The sequence below is a fragment of the Alligator sinensis genome, unplaced genomic scaffold, assembly GCF_000455745.1.
Source record: "Alligator sinensis unplaced genomic scaffold, ASM45574v1 scaffold722_1, whole genome shotgun sequence".
Taxonomy (NCBI): domain Eukaryota; kingdom Metazoa; phylum Chordata; order Crocodylia; family Alligatoridae; genus Alligator; species Alligator sinensis.
The window spans coordinates 1,352,554-1,368,031 of NW_005842345.1; the positions used below are offsets into that span (position 1 = coordinate 1,352,554).

General features: G+C 47.3%; 1 protein-coding gene across 10 annotated transcripts in view; it reads right to left on the reverse strand.

The window, feature by feature from the left end:
* The window catches only part of PEBP4 (phosphatidylethanolamine binding protein 4), a 169,506-nt gene that overhangs the window by 150,327 nt on the left and 3,701 nt on the right, over window positions 1-15,478 (reverse strand). For 2 of the 10 annotated variants that reach the window (XM_025210355.1, XM_025210358.1), the window contains exons 2-3: window positions 4,883-5,028; window positions 3,128-3,260 (exon numbers count right to left, since the gene is read on the reverse strand). In XM_025210355.1, coding sequence (XP_025066140.1) covers window positions 3,128-3,260; window positions 4,883-5,022 — 273 coding nt within the window. In that variant the 5' untranslated portion in view covers window positions 5,023-5,028. Of the gene's footprint in view, window positions 1-3,127; window positions 3,261-4,882; window positions 5,029-5,110; window positions 5,133-5,728; window positions 5,789-6,766; window positions 6,983-8,666; window positions 8,737-9,890; window positions 9,972-14,064; window positions 14,138-15,478 lie in introns of those variants that run through there. The other 8 variants (XM_025210356.1, XM_025210359.1, XM_025210354.1 and 5 more) reach the window with 8 other exon arrangements.

The window sequence follows — 15,478 nt, forward strand, 5'->3', positions numbered from 1 at the left end:
GTCACTGCCATGCTACAAGTAGCTCATCTTCCCAGCTGGCTGGGGGAGCAGTACAGAACTACCAGCTGGTGGTGGAGGCGTGGTGGGATGCAATTTGCTGCTGGGTCATGTTGAGTCATTGGTTTCCCTCTCAGTGGTGTTGAGAAGTCTGGTGATACTGCATGCTGTTGGCAGCCACCATCTATTGCTGGCCAACAAGTGCCTGACAAGATTTGTTCTTTGCAGCCTCTGGCTAGCTAAGCACAGAAGCCAGCAACACCCCCCGCCCCCGCTTCTTAGCCCACAACTTCTGCTCCAGCAAATCCTCCTGCATGGAGGCAAGCAGGTTTTCAGATCTCTTCTCCTGTCTTCTACCTCCCACACCCCACCCATGCTTGAACCTAGGAGTGATTTAGTATGTTCCCACCCTCAGTGGCTCACAGGAGATAACCCTCCCTCTTCTCCTGTGGCTCCTAGCAGCTCCCAGGGACAAAGCATGGACCTCTAGCTCTGATAACCCTGCAAGTAAGCAGGATATCATCACTACAGCCCAGATTGGTACTTGATGTTGTTACAAGGACTGAAGCCAAAGGAGTAGCAGGTCACAGGGACCTCAGGCAGATTTCAGCAGGCAAGAGATAGTCATTTATTCATAGATGTTTGGGTCAGAAGGGACCTTAGCAGATCATTGAGTCCAACCCCCTTGCCCTGGGCAGGAAAGAGCTCTGGGGTCAGACGACCCCAGCCAGGTACATGTCTAGCCTCCTCTTAAAGACCCCCAAGGTAGGGGAGAGCATCACCTCCCTTGGAAGCCTATTCCAGATTTTGGCAATCCTTACCATAAATAAATTCTTCCTGATGTCCAACCTAAATCTGCTCTCCATCAGTTTGTGGCCATCGTTCCTAGTTACCAGGGCACCTCTTGGAGTAAACAGAGCATCTCCTGTTCCTTGCTACCCTCTTCCCACCCCCAGATGAATTTGTAGGTGGCAACAAGATCATCTCGCAGCCTTCTCTTGCGGAGGCCAGAGAGATCCAGGGCCCTCAATCTCTCCTTGTAGGGCTTTGCCTGCAGGCCCCTAACCACAGGGGACTTCTTGCAATAGACAAGTCTCAGGAGCATACACAAGAAACAACTGGAGCCCTAACTTCCTTCCCTCCTGTTCCTGTTTAGCCACCACCTCTCCCTTTGCCTGGAGCACTGCCTGGCAAGACCCTGCATGCCTCTTGACAGACTAGCAGGAGCAGCCACCTCCTTTCATAGAAAATGAGGGTTGGCAGGGACCTCAGGAGGTCAGATCTAGTCCAACCCCTTGCTCAAAGCAGGACCAATCTCAACTAGATCATCCCAGGCAAGGATTTGTTTAGCAGGGTCTTAAAAGCCTCCAGAGATGGAGATTTCACCACCTCTCTGGCTAACCTGTTCCAGTGTTTTATACTACCCTCCTAGTGACAGAGTTTTTCTTAATAGAGAGTTCATCCCTCTCTTTAAACCAGCTTCTCCCCTAGGCACAGCAGCTCCTCTGGGCCAGATGGGTTTGGAGACTAGATCACTGCCCCCCCCAGTTCAGAGTCCTTCCAAAGCCCTTTCTACTGGACTGCAGCCTCCCCATGTGTCCTCAAAAGACCAAGGGATCGTCGAGATAGGGCTGCAATCAGCTGTACAGCTTAGAAACAAAACTAGAGCCTTTGAATCCCTATAAAGTGGTTGATTGACGCATCCCACTGCTTGAACACAGTGTGGTCTAGATATGGGCAGGACAGGTCATTCTTCAGACTACATAGACGCTGGATGTACTAATGTTTCCAAACAGTGATTTCAGGGCAAGTGTTACACACACAGTCCCCTCAGCCAACAAAGCTGTGAGCCTTTGTGTTAAGTGCCAGGTTTACACAATTACAGAAAATCTGCAATTACGCACCATTACAGGAACCCACACACTGTCATATTACATAGTTTACACTGTCTGGGCAGCCAAAGACTTTATCAGATTAACATGGCTTTTACAAGACAGACTCAAGTTGCCTAGAAGTCGCAATGGTTTTGGGTACAAATATAAAAAGGCTTGCAAGACTAAAGGAAAATATTTAAAAGCTTTTCAACTTTCATTCAAACATAAGAGTTATCCTGAAGGGGAGGGGGACACTGATGACATTTGAAAGTTGACAACCAATCTACTTGCTGAAAAAGAGTGGAAAACAAGGAAATGGCACCAACGGTAAAAGTAAATGAGAGACTGTGTAGGTGTCCCGATCAATAGTACCAGGTGTCCCTAGTAACGCGAGAATGAAATCTCTTCTAACTCCTATAATATTTAAAGATCAGACCTGAGAATATCTTCATAAGGGAACACAGAGGTCTAAGTACACGAGGTGGGATTTTCAAAAGCGTTCCTCACTATGCATCTCTGCTCCCAGGGGGATTAGTGGGATTTTGACTGCTGACGTCCCTGGGAATTGACATAAGCCCATGTAATACATTTTTGAAAACCCCAGCCAGATGACAGATCTCATTTTTCAGGCAGCGTTTCCGAGATGGCCTTTGATGCTCAAATGAAGCAAGACGGCATTGTGGAAAAATGCAATAAAAAATCCCCAATGAGCACTAGAGCCCAGCACCAAACCCCGAGTCCTGTTCCTTCAGGATGAGGTTTCAAGCAAAGCGTAAAATGTCCCATCAACTGCCAGGTACAGAAAGACTTCATGTATACAGGTGTAGGACTGTGCATTTCACAAAAAAAATAAGATCCCCCAACATCAAGGCATTTCTTCTCCTAGGAAAACTTGAATACTGCTAAAGCCCCAAAGTACAGACACTATCTTGCAACTCACTGCATTTGCTTGCAGTATTTGTTGCCAGCCACGAGATGTCTCTCTGCAATGCAGAGTTCTTGACAGAGTGCAATTTGTTGGCAAACAAAAGCAGCAAGGCTGGAGCTCAAGCTACGTGGAAACCTGTATATGCATCTATAGATGACAACAGTTTTGTTAACAAATGCCTCCAATGTAAGACAATGTGCCATTCAATGCATCCCGAAAGGTGAAACACATTGCTGAATCTATCAGTTCAATACCTAAAGGAAAACCAGGTGGGCTCTTCAAGGCTGCCATGTGCAATCACACAGCTATGATGTGATCCTGGGCTTACCTTCTCAGCTTGTGGATATTTAATCTCGGGGTTTCTCCACTCCTTGGTGATCCGTTTCCTGTACTGATGGCACTTGGGAATGTAGGTGCAGCCAATGTCCCCCAGTTCTGGGTAGAAAACTTGTAAATCCCCTCTGGAAAGAAGCAGCAGCAGAAAGAGCCCGAGGTGAGACTAGGTTGCATAGGGTTACTTCGTAGGAGAAATGAGGGGGTATTCTGAAGGAAAGGAACCAGGGATTGGATCGTGAAAGGAAGTGAACCCTTAGCCCACCTACACGTGCCTCAGAGCACTACTGTTATAACAGCTGGAGTCATGCCAGTACGCAGCAAAGACATCTGTCCAAATTCTGCACCACTATTCCCTACCACATTATCCAACATCACAGAAAAACACCCTTTGTCACAGACCAGGAATGAATTGCACCATGGTCACGATTACAGGTCAGTTTTGGGCCAGGTACAGACAGATAAAAAGGATCTAGTGTGGCCTTGGGTTACCTAAACGATTAGCCAAAATGAGCATGGCCCTTGTTGAGAGGAGACTAAAGGAATACATGCAGTATGCACGGGACTGGCAGGACTGTGCATGGTGTGCAGGAGGGCAGAGAGTTCAAAGCCAGATGTACGGACCGTGACATGTGGGAGGAAGTACTGCTAAGTAGTGAGGTTAAGTCTACACTTGGGTTAATCATTTGGAAGCTTAGTTTAAGTTGCTGGTTTTAAAAGAGCATTTAAGTTCAGCTTGAAAAAAAAAAAATGAAGCGATTTTTAAGCAAATGTCCTGAGCGACAACACTAAAAGTATACGTGTGCAGAAGAGACATGATCTTGTTGCTAGCACTGGCTTCCTATCCAGGCTTCTGTATCCAGTATCAAAATAATGATCTCTCCCACCTCTCCTGCATTGGCTGGTAACTGTAGTAGCGCATTATTTCCAAGTAGCCCAGCTGTTAGATGAGAACAGTATCGTGCAAGTATCCATTTCTCTACCTTGCAAAACATCATCTCTACACTCCCCTCCCTGCTGCAGTTCTTGTTAGAGTGCATCCAAGTTCTTCATTTAAAAAGAGTGATTGTTCCCCAGCAAAATCAAATCTCTCTGTATAAAGCCTCTAAACCTCCAAAAACAATTTGTTTCTTTGGAATTTCTCTACAAAAGAGGTGCCTTTTTTCTACTTTCACTCATTTCAGGGAATAGTTATACAAGAGACTGTCTTAGAGGTCAGGAATGACTAAACTTGCCCAGCCATGGTTGTAAGGGCCAAGTTGGTATAAATTAATGCAAAAACTCCATGTCCCAGCATGCAATGCTTCACCTTGGTCTGACCCAAAACAAACTTCAAAACAAATATACTGCAGGAGTTATTTCTTCCATCCCATGCAGCTGGAGTCTGCTGACCCAGAAAGTTACAATCTGGATTTATGAAAGGCCCAGAAAACATTGCCACGTTATCTGGCTTTTCGGTCACAATCAGACTGCATGATTCAGGGCACAGTTTTTTTGTTGCATGAGTCAGGAAGGAAGGAAGGAAGTCTCACCTTCCTTTCCCACAAACTGTGTGCAGCTTTGTATTGCTCAGGGAACTGCTTTCTTTTAAAGAAATAATATTATGGCTTAATAATGCTAGAAGGAGTAGGTTACCCAGTGCCACGGATGGGCTACTGCAATGATCTGGCATAGGAGGCAAGTCATGCCTACCAGGACTTGGGTGCCAAGGCATTTGAACATCTAAGAGAGACAAGTGGAAGTCACTCACTGGCAGAACTCGGAATCTGGGCCATCCAGCTTCTCAAAGTCGCAGGTCTCCATGAATTCACTATGCTGCAGGGTCTTGCTTTTCCAGGCAGCAATGCCAACTAGGCCCATGGCCAATAGGACCGCAACCTGCACCTTCATCCTGCCCTGTATAAAAGGAACCAAGAGACAGGAGGTTAGGACTTCCCCCAGGCCATTCTGCACCCCAGACCATCACTGCAAGGCCAACCCTGTTGTATGCAGGCTTCCTTCGGGCACCAACATCAGTACACCAGCTTCCCGACTAGACAAGCTTCCATTAAGAGCAGATCGGCATTCTCCCTCCGCCTCAAACACATGTACTCTCTCTCTCTCGCTCCAGTTCTACAGCGTGGAGACCATTTTCAGCTGCTTAGCAATTGCACCAGGAGCGTGAGAACATTTCCATTGCATCTGTCAGCGCTGCTCATCAGCTAGTCCTGGAGACAAGCTACAGACAAAGCAAACTCACTCTTACATACCGCTTTTGCTTTGCCAATTCTACATCATTTAATTCCAATTATGTCAAGCAGTCACTGCATTTCCTAATGAGGTATGGTGCCAGGAAATGCTGAACGCCTGCCGGGCTCTGTCAGCTGCTTGTCCTTAGCCAGACCCCGCTGCTTCAAGGGCCCACTCCTGCTGTGCATACAAGACACACGAGCAAAGCTTGGAGGGAAAAAATAGCAAACAGCAAAAGTGCAGCTGACTGAATAGAGGTGGGAAATGCAGGTTTCCACATTCCTTCCTCTGATGCCAAGTCAACTAAGATCGCCACACTGCTCCTCCTCAACCCCAAGACACCCAGTTCCCCCTCTCTGTGCCTTACCGTCCTCTTTTCTAGCATCAGCCAGTCACCACCACCTCACTGGTTTTAAAACAGCATTTCAACTCCTTCCCAGATGCATCCTGCTGCACCAACCTAGAACTGCAGCTCAAGCCAAATGCAGCTGGAGCTGACAAGGCCAGGTTTTGGAGCCACAGGACCCCAAGGATAAGGGATGCAGTGATATGGGGAAGTGCCCCACTGGAGCAGGATGGTCAGCTAGAGAAGCTCCTGAATGGGGAAAGCAGGAGACCTGGGCTCTACTCCCTACCCAGCTACTTTGCCACTGCATGAAGTTGGGCCAGTGATCTCCTTGCCCCCACTTCATCACTCAACCTTGAGTGCCTGTCTGTTTGCAAGGCAAACGCTTCAGGGCAGGGTGGTTGCCTCACTGCATGTGCAAACAGCACCTAGCACCGTGGCAGGGCGGTTGTCTCGGTGCCTATAGGCACTGCTGCAGCCCAAACAACGATGTGCTGTAGAACCGTGTCTTTAAGCATTGGATGGGCTCCCACTCCCACATCTAGCACCCGGCCGGGCAAGGGTCAGAGCAGACATCCTCACTATAGCTCAGACACCAGGGCAAAACAGACTTCTTTCTCCTGGGTAGTCCTGTGAGTAGCTAGTTCCAGTGACCCCTGTGGACCTCTTCAAATGACAAGGCAAAGCTAGGCACACACTCTCCCATTTAGGCCACGGGTCAACCCTTAATGTTATTCAAAATCCTCAGGTCAGGAAGAGACAGAGGGCCAGGACACTCATCTCAAAAGTGTTGTCTGCAGTTATAGTACCTCCAGGCCATACTCAGAAACCCTGTTGCCCTCAATGCTGTACATGCACCTAGAAAGAGACCATCCACGAACTACAGTTTGCAGTGGACACAACACAATGCAACCGAGTAGCAGAGAGATGAAGCAGCTTGCTCAGGAGATCGGACCCAACCCTGAGCATTCACAACCAGCCTATCCTTTCTGCTCAACTTTCTGGCTCCTTGTCGCACGGTATTTCCCCCTTCCCTGCAGCATTTAACCCCGTTCTCACCTCTGGCGTTTATCCCTGCAAGGCAAAAGACCTATCAGCAAGGATGGAGAGGAAACTGCGTTGCCAGTTTGAGGTTTACCTGGAGCAGAAGAACTGGGCCGGGCAGGAACAGGGAGCTCAGGGGAAATGACCCGCCTCAAGACCGCAGATAAACACAGCAGCTGGCTGGACTTTAACCCTCCGTCATGTCTCCAGCCTGGCCAGAGTGACAGTCGGCAGGTGGCAGGGAGGGAAAGTAAAACAAGCTGGGAAACAGGAGCTGCTGTCTATTGGGTCCTGCCACTGTCCGTCCTCCCTGCACCGGCAGTTAGGGGCAGGTTCTGATGCCGGCCCCTGGTCCTGGGGGATTCCACTCGGGGGTGCATGGATGTGCCGTCGCGGTGGGGACGTCCTGATGCTAGCTTAGCTCGGGGAGCCGGGAGGATGCTGCTTCGGTGCCACAGAGATGGCTTCCTCACTAGGAGGGGAAAGGCGAGGGTGGAAGAGGGATAGGAAAGGGCAGAGCACACAGCAAGAGGGACAGCTGCGCCCTCCTAAACAGGCAAGGAAAGCAGCACGCAGTGTGGTTTTGTGAAGGGTGCCCTCCCTGAGCCAATCCGATCCATATTAACATCCTATTTTGGGGATCTTTCATGAAAGGACCAAGCAGGGCTTTGCAAATTCAACCCTCCCCGCCTTACTCCCACCCACAAGGTAGGTTGGCACAAGCCTTATGCACACAAACTGAATAGAGAGATTTGGATGCAGGCCCACGTCGGCATTCAGAGTCGGGACTAGATCCGAGGAGTCATCATCATTCCCAGCTGGGTTGCTGTGAAGGACCCGCTCTGTTCCCAAGTCTTATACTACTATCTCTTTCCTCTGGTCATTAGACCAGAGGTGGGCAAAATGTGGCCCGGGGGCCAGATGTGGCCCGCCAGGCCATTCTACCTGGCCCGTGGGGCCCCTAAAAAATTTAGAAAATTAATATTTATCTGCCCTTGGCTATCTATCATGTGGCCCTCAATGGCTTGCCAAAACTCAGTAAGCGGCCCTCTACCCAAAATAATTTCCCACCCCTGCATTAGACAGTCCCAGTTCCCAGGTTTGTATCAACCCTGAACTCAGCCCAGCTTTGTCAAAAAAAGAAAAGAAAAGAAAAAAGCATTGCCAGGTTCTGAATATTGCCACTTCCCCTACCCACGAGGTGCTGGAAAGGATGCATCTAATCAGTCTAAACCAAGTGAACTTTGTGGTAACAGCTGCTGCATGAACTTCCATACCGCGCAGGAACAGTGGATCTCCACAGCGCTCCAGGCATGACACCCTTTAGCAGCCTCCAAACATTTATTCAGATGACACGATAAGCAACAGAGCCAATTTATTCTGGCTGTGACGTAAGCTGTCATTTGATAACATGCATTACAACACACGTTGTATCATTCTATAATAGGTTTCAGACACACACACGGAGCATGAGCAAGTACTAATGCTACCATCAGCCCAAACAGAAAAGGAGTTTGCACATTTAACTAATTAGTGACATTACCATAATACAGGGGTGATCTTGAGGTTTGAGACTCCAGGCTCCCTGTTCCCATGAAAAGGGTTGGGCAGGCTCTGTAATTAAACCCTGAGTCTATGAACACCAGGACACGTGAGTAGTTCTCTTCCCACCAAAGTCCAGGGGAAGCTTTGGGTGACTCAAGATTGTAAAACCAGGCTTGATATTCGCCTCCCTTTTTGTAATCCAAGGACAACACTTAGTCCAATACACCACATGGCCTGCTGAGTAAAGTCAATAGAAACTGCATAGGCACAGATGAAGGGAAGCTATAACTACATGCAAGACATACACTGACACGTGCACCTTTGCACTGTTGGCTAAGCAGCTATGAACCACAGATGCCCTCCACATTACCTGCCATCACCAGCAGTTCACAGATGTGGTTTTCCCATGGCTAAGAGGAACCTCGTGGTCCAGCCCCTTTCTAGGAGAGAGATAAAGGAGTAGAAAATCTGTCCAGGACAAGTAAAAATTACAGCCATCTAGAAATTGCCCAATCAGAAATAGGTTTTCCTTCCAGAAAATGCAGATTTGGTCCAAAAGTGAAACTTTGTTGCAGAAACTCACCATTTTCAATTAAACTTTGTCAAGAAAGGATCCTGCTCCAAAGTGGGATTTCCAGACAAAACCAGGGAGGGAGACGCCCCTACTTCAGAATAACCAGTAGCCTAATGGTTGGGGAACTCACTCGGGATGTGGGAGACCCAGATCCAAAAAGTGTCTTGGAGCTTGTGAAGAAGCACAAACAAGAGAGTAGCAGAGAAAGGCTTTTCTGGTAGGGTCATTGTGAGACTCTTCCTCTTAGAGAGGATCATTATGAAACGCTCACAGCAAGGACTTGGTGTTGGGTCCCTTAACCATTGAACTCTTGGTTTTTCAGGGGCGGGAAGGGGGTCTCTTTTTGCAGAAAGCATCACAAGCCTCCCTATTCATTCCAGTGCAGAATTGGGAGCTTTTCACAGGATGGAAAACCAATTCCCACCCAGCTCTACTGAACACTCTGGCTGCCTATATGCATGCTTTCTGGATGATAGAGTCTCCTTATTACAACATGCAGACAATACCCTCTCCCTCACAGGCTTCCACCAAAAGGCTTCCTGATCCCATGTTGGGATTTGCACCATGCAAGAGCTCTCCATGCCCCACCAGCATGCAGCTTCAGTTAAACCACAGCAGGAGCTTGGACAGCAGCATTGGGCCTTCCCTTCACAAGTTATTCCTCATCCACTGCACCCAAGTGAACAGTGACTTGCACTGGAGTAAGCTGCTAAGGGTGTGAGTCACTTTTTTTTACATGGGCACAGTGCAGTTGCACAAGAGGTTTGCAGACCTAATGAAGCTGCTGCAGTACTGATGAAAAGAAGCCCAGTGCATGCAGTGCAGAACACCCAACCCTATTTCTCACCTTTTTTAATTACACTGCAAAGGTTACCAGCAGGCCCAGCACTCCCACAGACCATCTCTCAAAGCACAAAGTCACTAGTTAATCCTCACAACCACAGGGCCTTCTCCAATAGCTCCAATTCATTCCTCTTCAAGGGTCCCCAGTCTCAGAGACACCTTCACCCAAATGCATACCTCTTGGTCCTGCTTGTATTGAGGACCCTTGCAGGCAGCAAATGGCACCTGCTGGGCTCCCGATCCTCTCTGACTTCTTGTTTGCTCTGTATAGAGTGACTTCACCAGGAAGGCGGACAAGAAGCCAGAGAGCAAGGCTCTGGGCACTGTGCTGCACTAAAGCAGGATGAGGCTTACAGAGAGGCACAAACAGGGAAGTTTGCGAAGGAGAAAAGCAGAGACTCATCAGGTAGAAACAACATTGACTGCTTCACTGCTGAAATCACCAGAGAGAAGCACTATGAAACATAAGAGCAGAAGGAGAGATGACAAAGGGCAAAGTGCAAAGAGAATTCCCTTTGGGACATTTCAGCCGGAAGAGCCTTTGGGAACAATGAGCCCTCTCACTGCATCCAGTGCAACATGAACCTTGGGCTTCATCCCTAAAGCTGTTTGCAGAGTAATTATAATGATCTCATTACTCTCACGCAGAGGATGGAGCTATAGTGACAGCAAGAACTCTGCGCCCATCCAGACTGCGTGGAATTGGCTTTCACAGCATATAAAATACAGGGAAGTCATTGCCAAACTCCATGTAACAGCATCTATGTGCTGCACATAACAACAATTCTAGCTCACAAGGTCAAATGACCAGCCAGTGTTACGCACTTCCTAAGGGGCTTAAAGCCAAAATTGCTTTCAAGATGCATGCATCAGGAAGGGGAGCTCTGAATGCAAACTGGCACAAAGTTGTCCAGCAGTCATGCAAACAGCAATACTTGGGCTTTTCCATTGCTTTTTCCTCAAAAGCCTTGGAAGACAGAGGTGGAATAGGCTTAAGCCTTAACCATATATCTGAATCTACCCTAGACTCTAACCTTCACATCCAAGAAGAATTAATGAATCACATGATTGAGCAAACTCCACCCCCCCCCCCCTTCCGACACACGCACACCTCATCGGGAAGAAGGGCCCATCCATGCAAAAAACATAGACCGTCTGGTGTCAAGTCAGGCACTGAGCCGGCCTATCATGTTCCAGCTGCCCACTGCACTTGCGCGTAGTTTTTCCAGACTAAGCACTTCAGGGCTGGCACCTTGCCTTCATTGCCGCTATGAAGACATCTTGCTCATTGTTAGGGCCAAACAAAACAAACAGAGCTGGCTGAAATACTCCCAACTGGGGTTTTTCCTACTGAAGAGATATCAGAAATTAAAAGTTTTGCAACAATTGATGGCTCTCACTTTTCCCTTACTAAAAGGGTCCTGGGGTTACCCCAAATCCCAGTTTTTCAGGAAAACGATGATAGTTTCAATAGAATTGCTGATACAAAGAAAGTTTATAAAAACAGGCAAATGAGTGGGGAAAGAACAACCCATTTCACTCCCTGCAATGCAAGTTTTGGCCTACACCCTTTTCTGTTTACTCTGCATTTTTTTTTCCTAAATCCAGCTGGTGCCAACCAATAGCTGCAGCCTCCATGGGCTGCTCTAAAGCTCCATCATGCATGGTGGTAACTTTATAGAGACCATCACCACCCCTATATTAGAAATAAAAAATAAGAAAGTGGTCTAGAGCATTTTCTGCAACTCCCTTAGGGTTACACAGCAAGGGAGCAAGTCAAGGGGCAGGATGCAGGACAATGCCCTGCCGCAGGGGTGTGGTGCAGGCTGGAAATGAAGGATTCCACTAAAGTGACCTTGGGGTGATCATCTTACTCTCACTGAAGTCACCCTCCCCGTTTAGATAAGGCCAAATCAGTCCTTGGAGGATGTATCCTTGGTGCCCCGCAGAGCTATTTTTACAGAGCAAGTATTTTGTCCTTGCAGATGTAACATGGTGTCTGATTCATGGTACATCTCCATCCCCCTTCTCACTTACACTAGCTCAAATCAGGAAGCTTAAATTATTTACACTCCTCTCTTTCCCACACCCATGCACACTCTCTCCAGTCTAACCATGCCACTTGGTAGGTGCCTCAAGAACAAAACCAACACTTGCAAGCGAATGGCATGACCTATTAGCGTCACCTCCTTTTTTGGTTGATTTGATGAGAAAGAACGGCTCTATTTGAGAAGGGAGACAAATGAAAACAATACTTGTGTCATCCTTGTGCAGACACACAGGCTACCGGGGGCATGGTGCCTAGCCCCAGACTGCTGGGAGACATTTCTGCAAGTTCCTTGTTACAATACCTGTGATATAATACTGTGACTATTAAAACACGTTGTCTCAGGCATGCTTACATGTGGTCAAACATTCAGATGGAAGCAATAGTCAGATGTGTTTAGTTTTCTAGTTGGGTAAACACCCCTCCCCCCCACGATTAGCCCAAGGGCTGGTCTGTACATTCAGCTAAGGACAGCTGTGCAGTGAACTAGACTGCTGCTAACTTTATTGTTTCCTAAATAAACTTGCTCACAGCACAGCCCACATACAACACTGAGGCAGATGGGCCCCAGGGAAAGGAGGGCACATCTGCACAAGTAAAAAAAAACAAAAATGGGAAAGAGAGAGAAACAGCACAAGCTTTTTTGAACCCAAGTTCACTTCATCAGGTCCACTGAATTCAGTAGGTAGATGCCAGGCACCTGCCACATTTCAACAGTCCTTTGAGCCTAGAGCAAGCAGAAAGCCCAAAGCATTCCCTTTAGAAAAAAGAGAAATAGTCTCAGCTGGTTTTTGGAATTATCTTAGCAGAAAGGTATTTGTGCCGGCTCACTTGCTTCTTACACAGCTGTACCACATCTGTCCGTTCCCCTCCCTGCTATGAAGTCAGATGGTTTTCCCCCAGCATGTTATAAAGCTCTTCAAATCAAGGGCTCAAGCTGAAAGCACATCCTCGGCTAATGCAATGTCCCCTTCTGCTGCTCATCAGAACCGACTTCTGTCCAGGAACACGAGTTAGGGAGATGGAAGGCTTTTAAGGGTGCATGCCTGTCACCCCTATCCCCTTTGCTTAGAAAGCCAGAGCTAGAAAGAAAGAGACTTTTAAATAAAGTTTATTTATTAAGCCAGCTGCTCTAGAAGTATTAATTTGAAGGCAAGGTAAGAAAAAGCATCACATGACTTCAGTTTCCACCTAACGTATTCAGTGTCAGCTTGCGGCAGATCTTTTTCAGCATTCCAGATCATATCCAATTGCCTTGTAATGCCTCTGTCACTCACCAAAGCCAAGATGCAATAGTGAAGCATCTATTTGCTCTTGCTTTGAAAGGAAAATAATTAATTTTAAAAGGAGGGAGAGAAACCACCTTAAAGAAGGGAGAGAAAGAGAGAGAGAGAGATGGATACAGGAACACTTCACAAGCTGCATCAGGCCACACAGCAAAGAGAGACTGCATGTATACGGGTATGTCGTAACAGCTGATGAATAATACAGAAATGTTTCCGTATCAGTGGCTATGCTGCAGCTGGGCTCCAAGGAAAGCCTGTTATGTCAGAGTTTATCTGGTGCATCACCTGCCTCTGCATTCTCCTTTGCAGTTTCATGTTTTAAAAGGATGCTGTTAAGCTTTCCTCTTCCTTCCCTCCCTTATATACTTTTACAATGTGACAGGTCCATTTGGGTCTGCTCTTTTGACTTCAAGAGGCTTTGGGGATCCTCTCCCCAGCCCCCAACTTTAGTGCTCGAACAGCCACATAACAGCTCCACTGTTGTCCCTTCATACAGCCACACCCAGAAAAAGGGGGGACTGACTGGCCATGCAGAAGGAACCCCCCAACTAACTTTGCCGTCAGCCAGGATGTAAACGTAGGTAGAAAAAGAAACAGCACCTTTTGGTTGGACCAGTTGCCAAGTGTAGCACCCAAGCTGCCCAATACCATGTACAAAAGTACAATTCTTAGTGAGATTCGGTCCTTCAGTACATCATCACAAAGGCAGGATATATACTGTAACTCATCACATCCTCTGCCTGCCCAGTCCACTATCCTATGGTCCACGGCACCTGTAGCAGGCTCATGGTCACAGGGGCAGCCGCGATACCCCTAGTGGCCTTGCGGCTTCTGCCCAGCTCGGACTGTAATGTCATCCTGCCTAGATTACTCACCCGCCACGCCTTGTTCTTCTTATTAAAGGCTGATTAAGGGAGGATGCCCACAAGCCTTAGAGTGAGCCTTAATCCCAACACTTCCCCCACCAGGTCTCTCCCCGCTAACTAAGTGCCCATATAAGCAAGCTCTTCTCAGGTACCTTCTCTTATTCCCAGTGTTGCAGAGTAGCTTTCTTCCAGTATTTAGGAGCTCCTTGCTTTGTGGCTCCCAGAGCTGGACTACCTGGCAGGTGCAGGCTCAGGGCTTATATAGCTTCAGCTGGGCCTGTTACCCATCAGGTGAGTGCTTAATAACCTCCCCCTGCTCCTTTGCCACCTGCACATGGACTCTCAAGCTGCTCATTCCCTTAAGGAAGTAGGCACATCTCAGTGCCCTGCTACAACACCTTGCTTCAGAAAAGGCACTCATGGAGGATGCAGGAGGCCAGCTGTGTCACGGATGGAAAGGTAATCTCCTGCAGGCTTTCCAGCTCACACACCAAATAACACAGAAGTTTGACCACTAGCCTAGCAGTTGGGGACCGGGAAGCAAGAAGAACAGAAATAGTTCATTTCCAACCCCAGCAATATGCTGTCTTGCCAAAAATCAAAACCTTTTCCAGGACTGCATTGGTGCCAAATAATAAATTTGACAGGAATGTGCTAGAACAAAGTGCTCTGACTTTTTTGTTTGGGTAACTTTGAAGCCTTTCATTTGACTTTGTCTCAAGTTACTTGAACTGTGTTTCTTGGGACGTCTTCACATTGTTGAAATAAAATGTTTGTGCTTCCAAACCCAATTTTTTCCCCCCAGAATTTTAATTTATGCAGAAAAAATAGTGAGCTTTTCCAAACTGGTTTTGACACAGAAGCAAAAGTCCATGTCAGAATCTCCCACAGGACAGATATTCAGGTTTTCATTCATCTCCAGTTCAGAATGAGCCAACTCCTTAATTTTCATATAAATAGGATATTTTTATATAGTAGAAGGAACATTTATACATTGGTGGCAAAAAAATACATTTTAATTGTGCTTCCATGGCCAAACAACATGCAAGATACTGCAGTCAGGGCATAGAAGCAAGGCATCTGGCTCTTTCCAATTCCTATTGGCTATAAGATTTGAATAGGTCACTTTGTGCCTCAGTTTCTCCATCTCACTTGTTGATAATACTTGCCAACCTCAGAAAAAGGTCTCACTCTCTTTATAAGGCATTTTAAGGCTTCTTACAGTAAGGTGACTCAGCAGTGCAAGTTACGGTCTATTCCTATATCTGACATCTTGCAGAACATCCAAGGAAGGCCCTAAGGTTACTGGGAGCTTTATTTGCACAGCAGTCTATCTGGGGGATGCTTTTAATTTGGCCGATTGCCACTTCTAGGTAAGGTTGGAGTCCTTGGGGGTCCAGAAATATGCAAGAGGCAAGGGATTGTGTTTTCTGCAATCTCTCTTAATGGGCCAACTATACAGTTGGAAGAGTTTGTCTAACATCTCTCCTTACTCCACAGTTGTTCCATTAATGATTTCCCCAAAAACCCCTACTACTTACTGAGCAGCAGGGGGGGGGGGGGGGA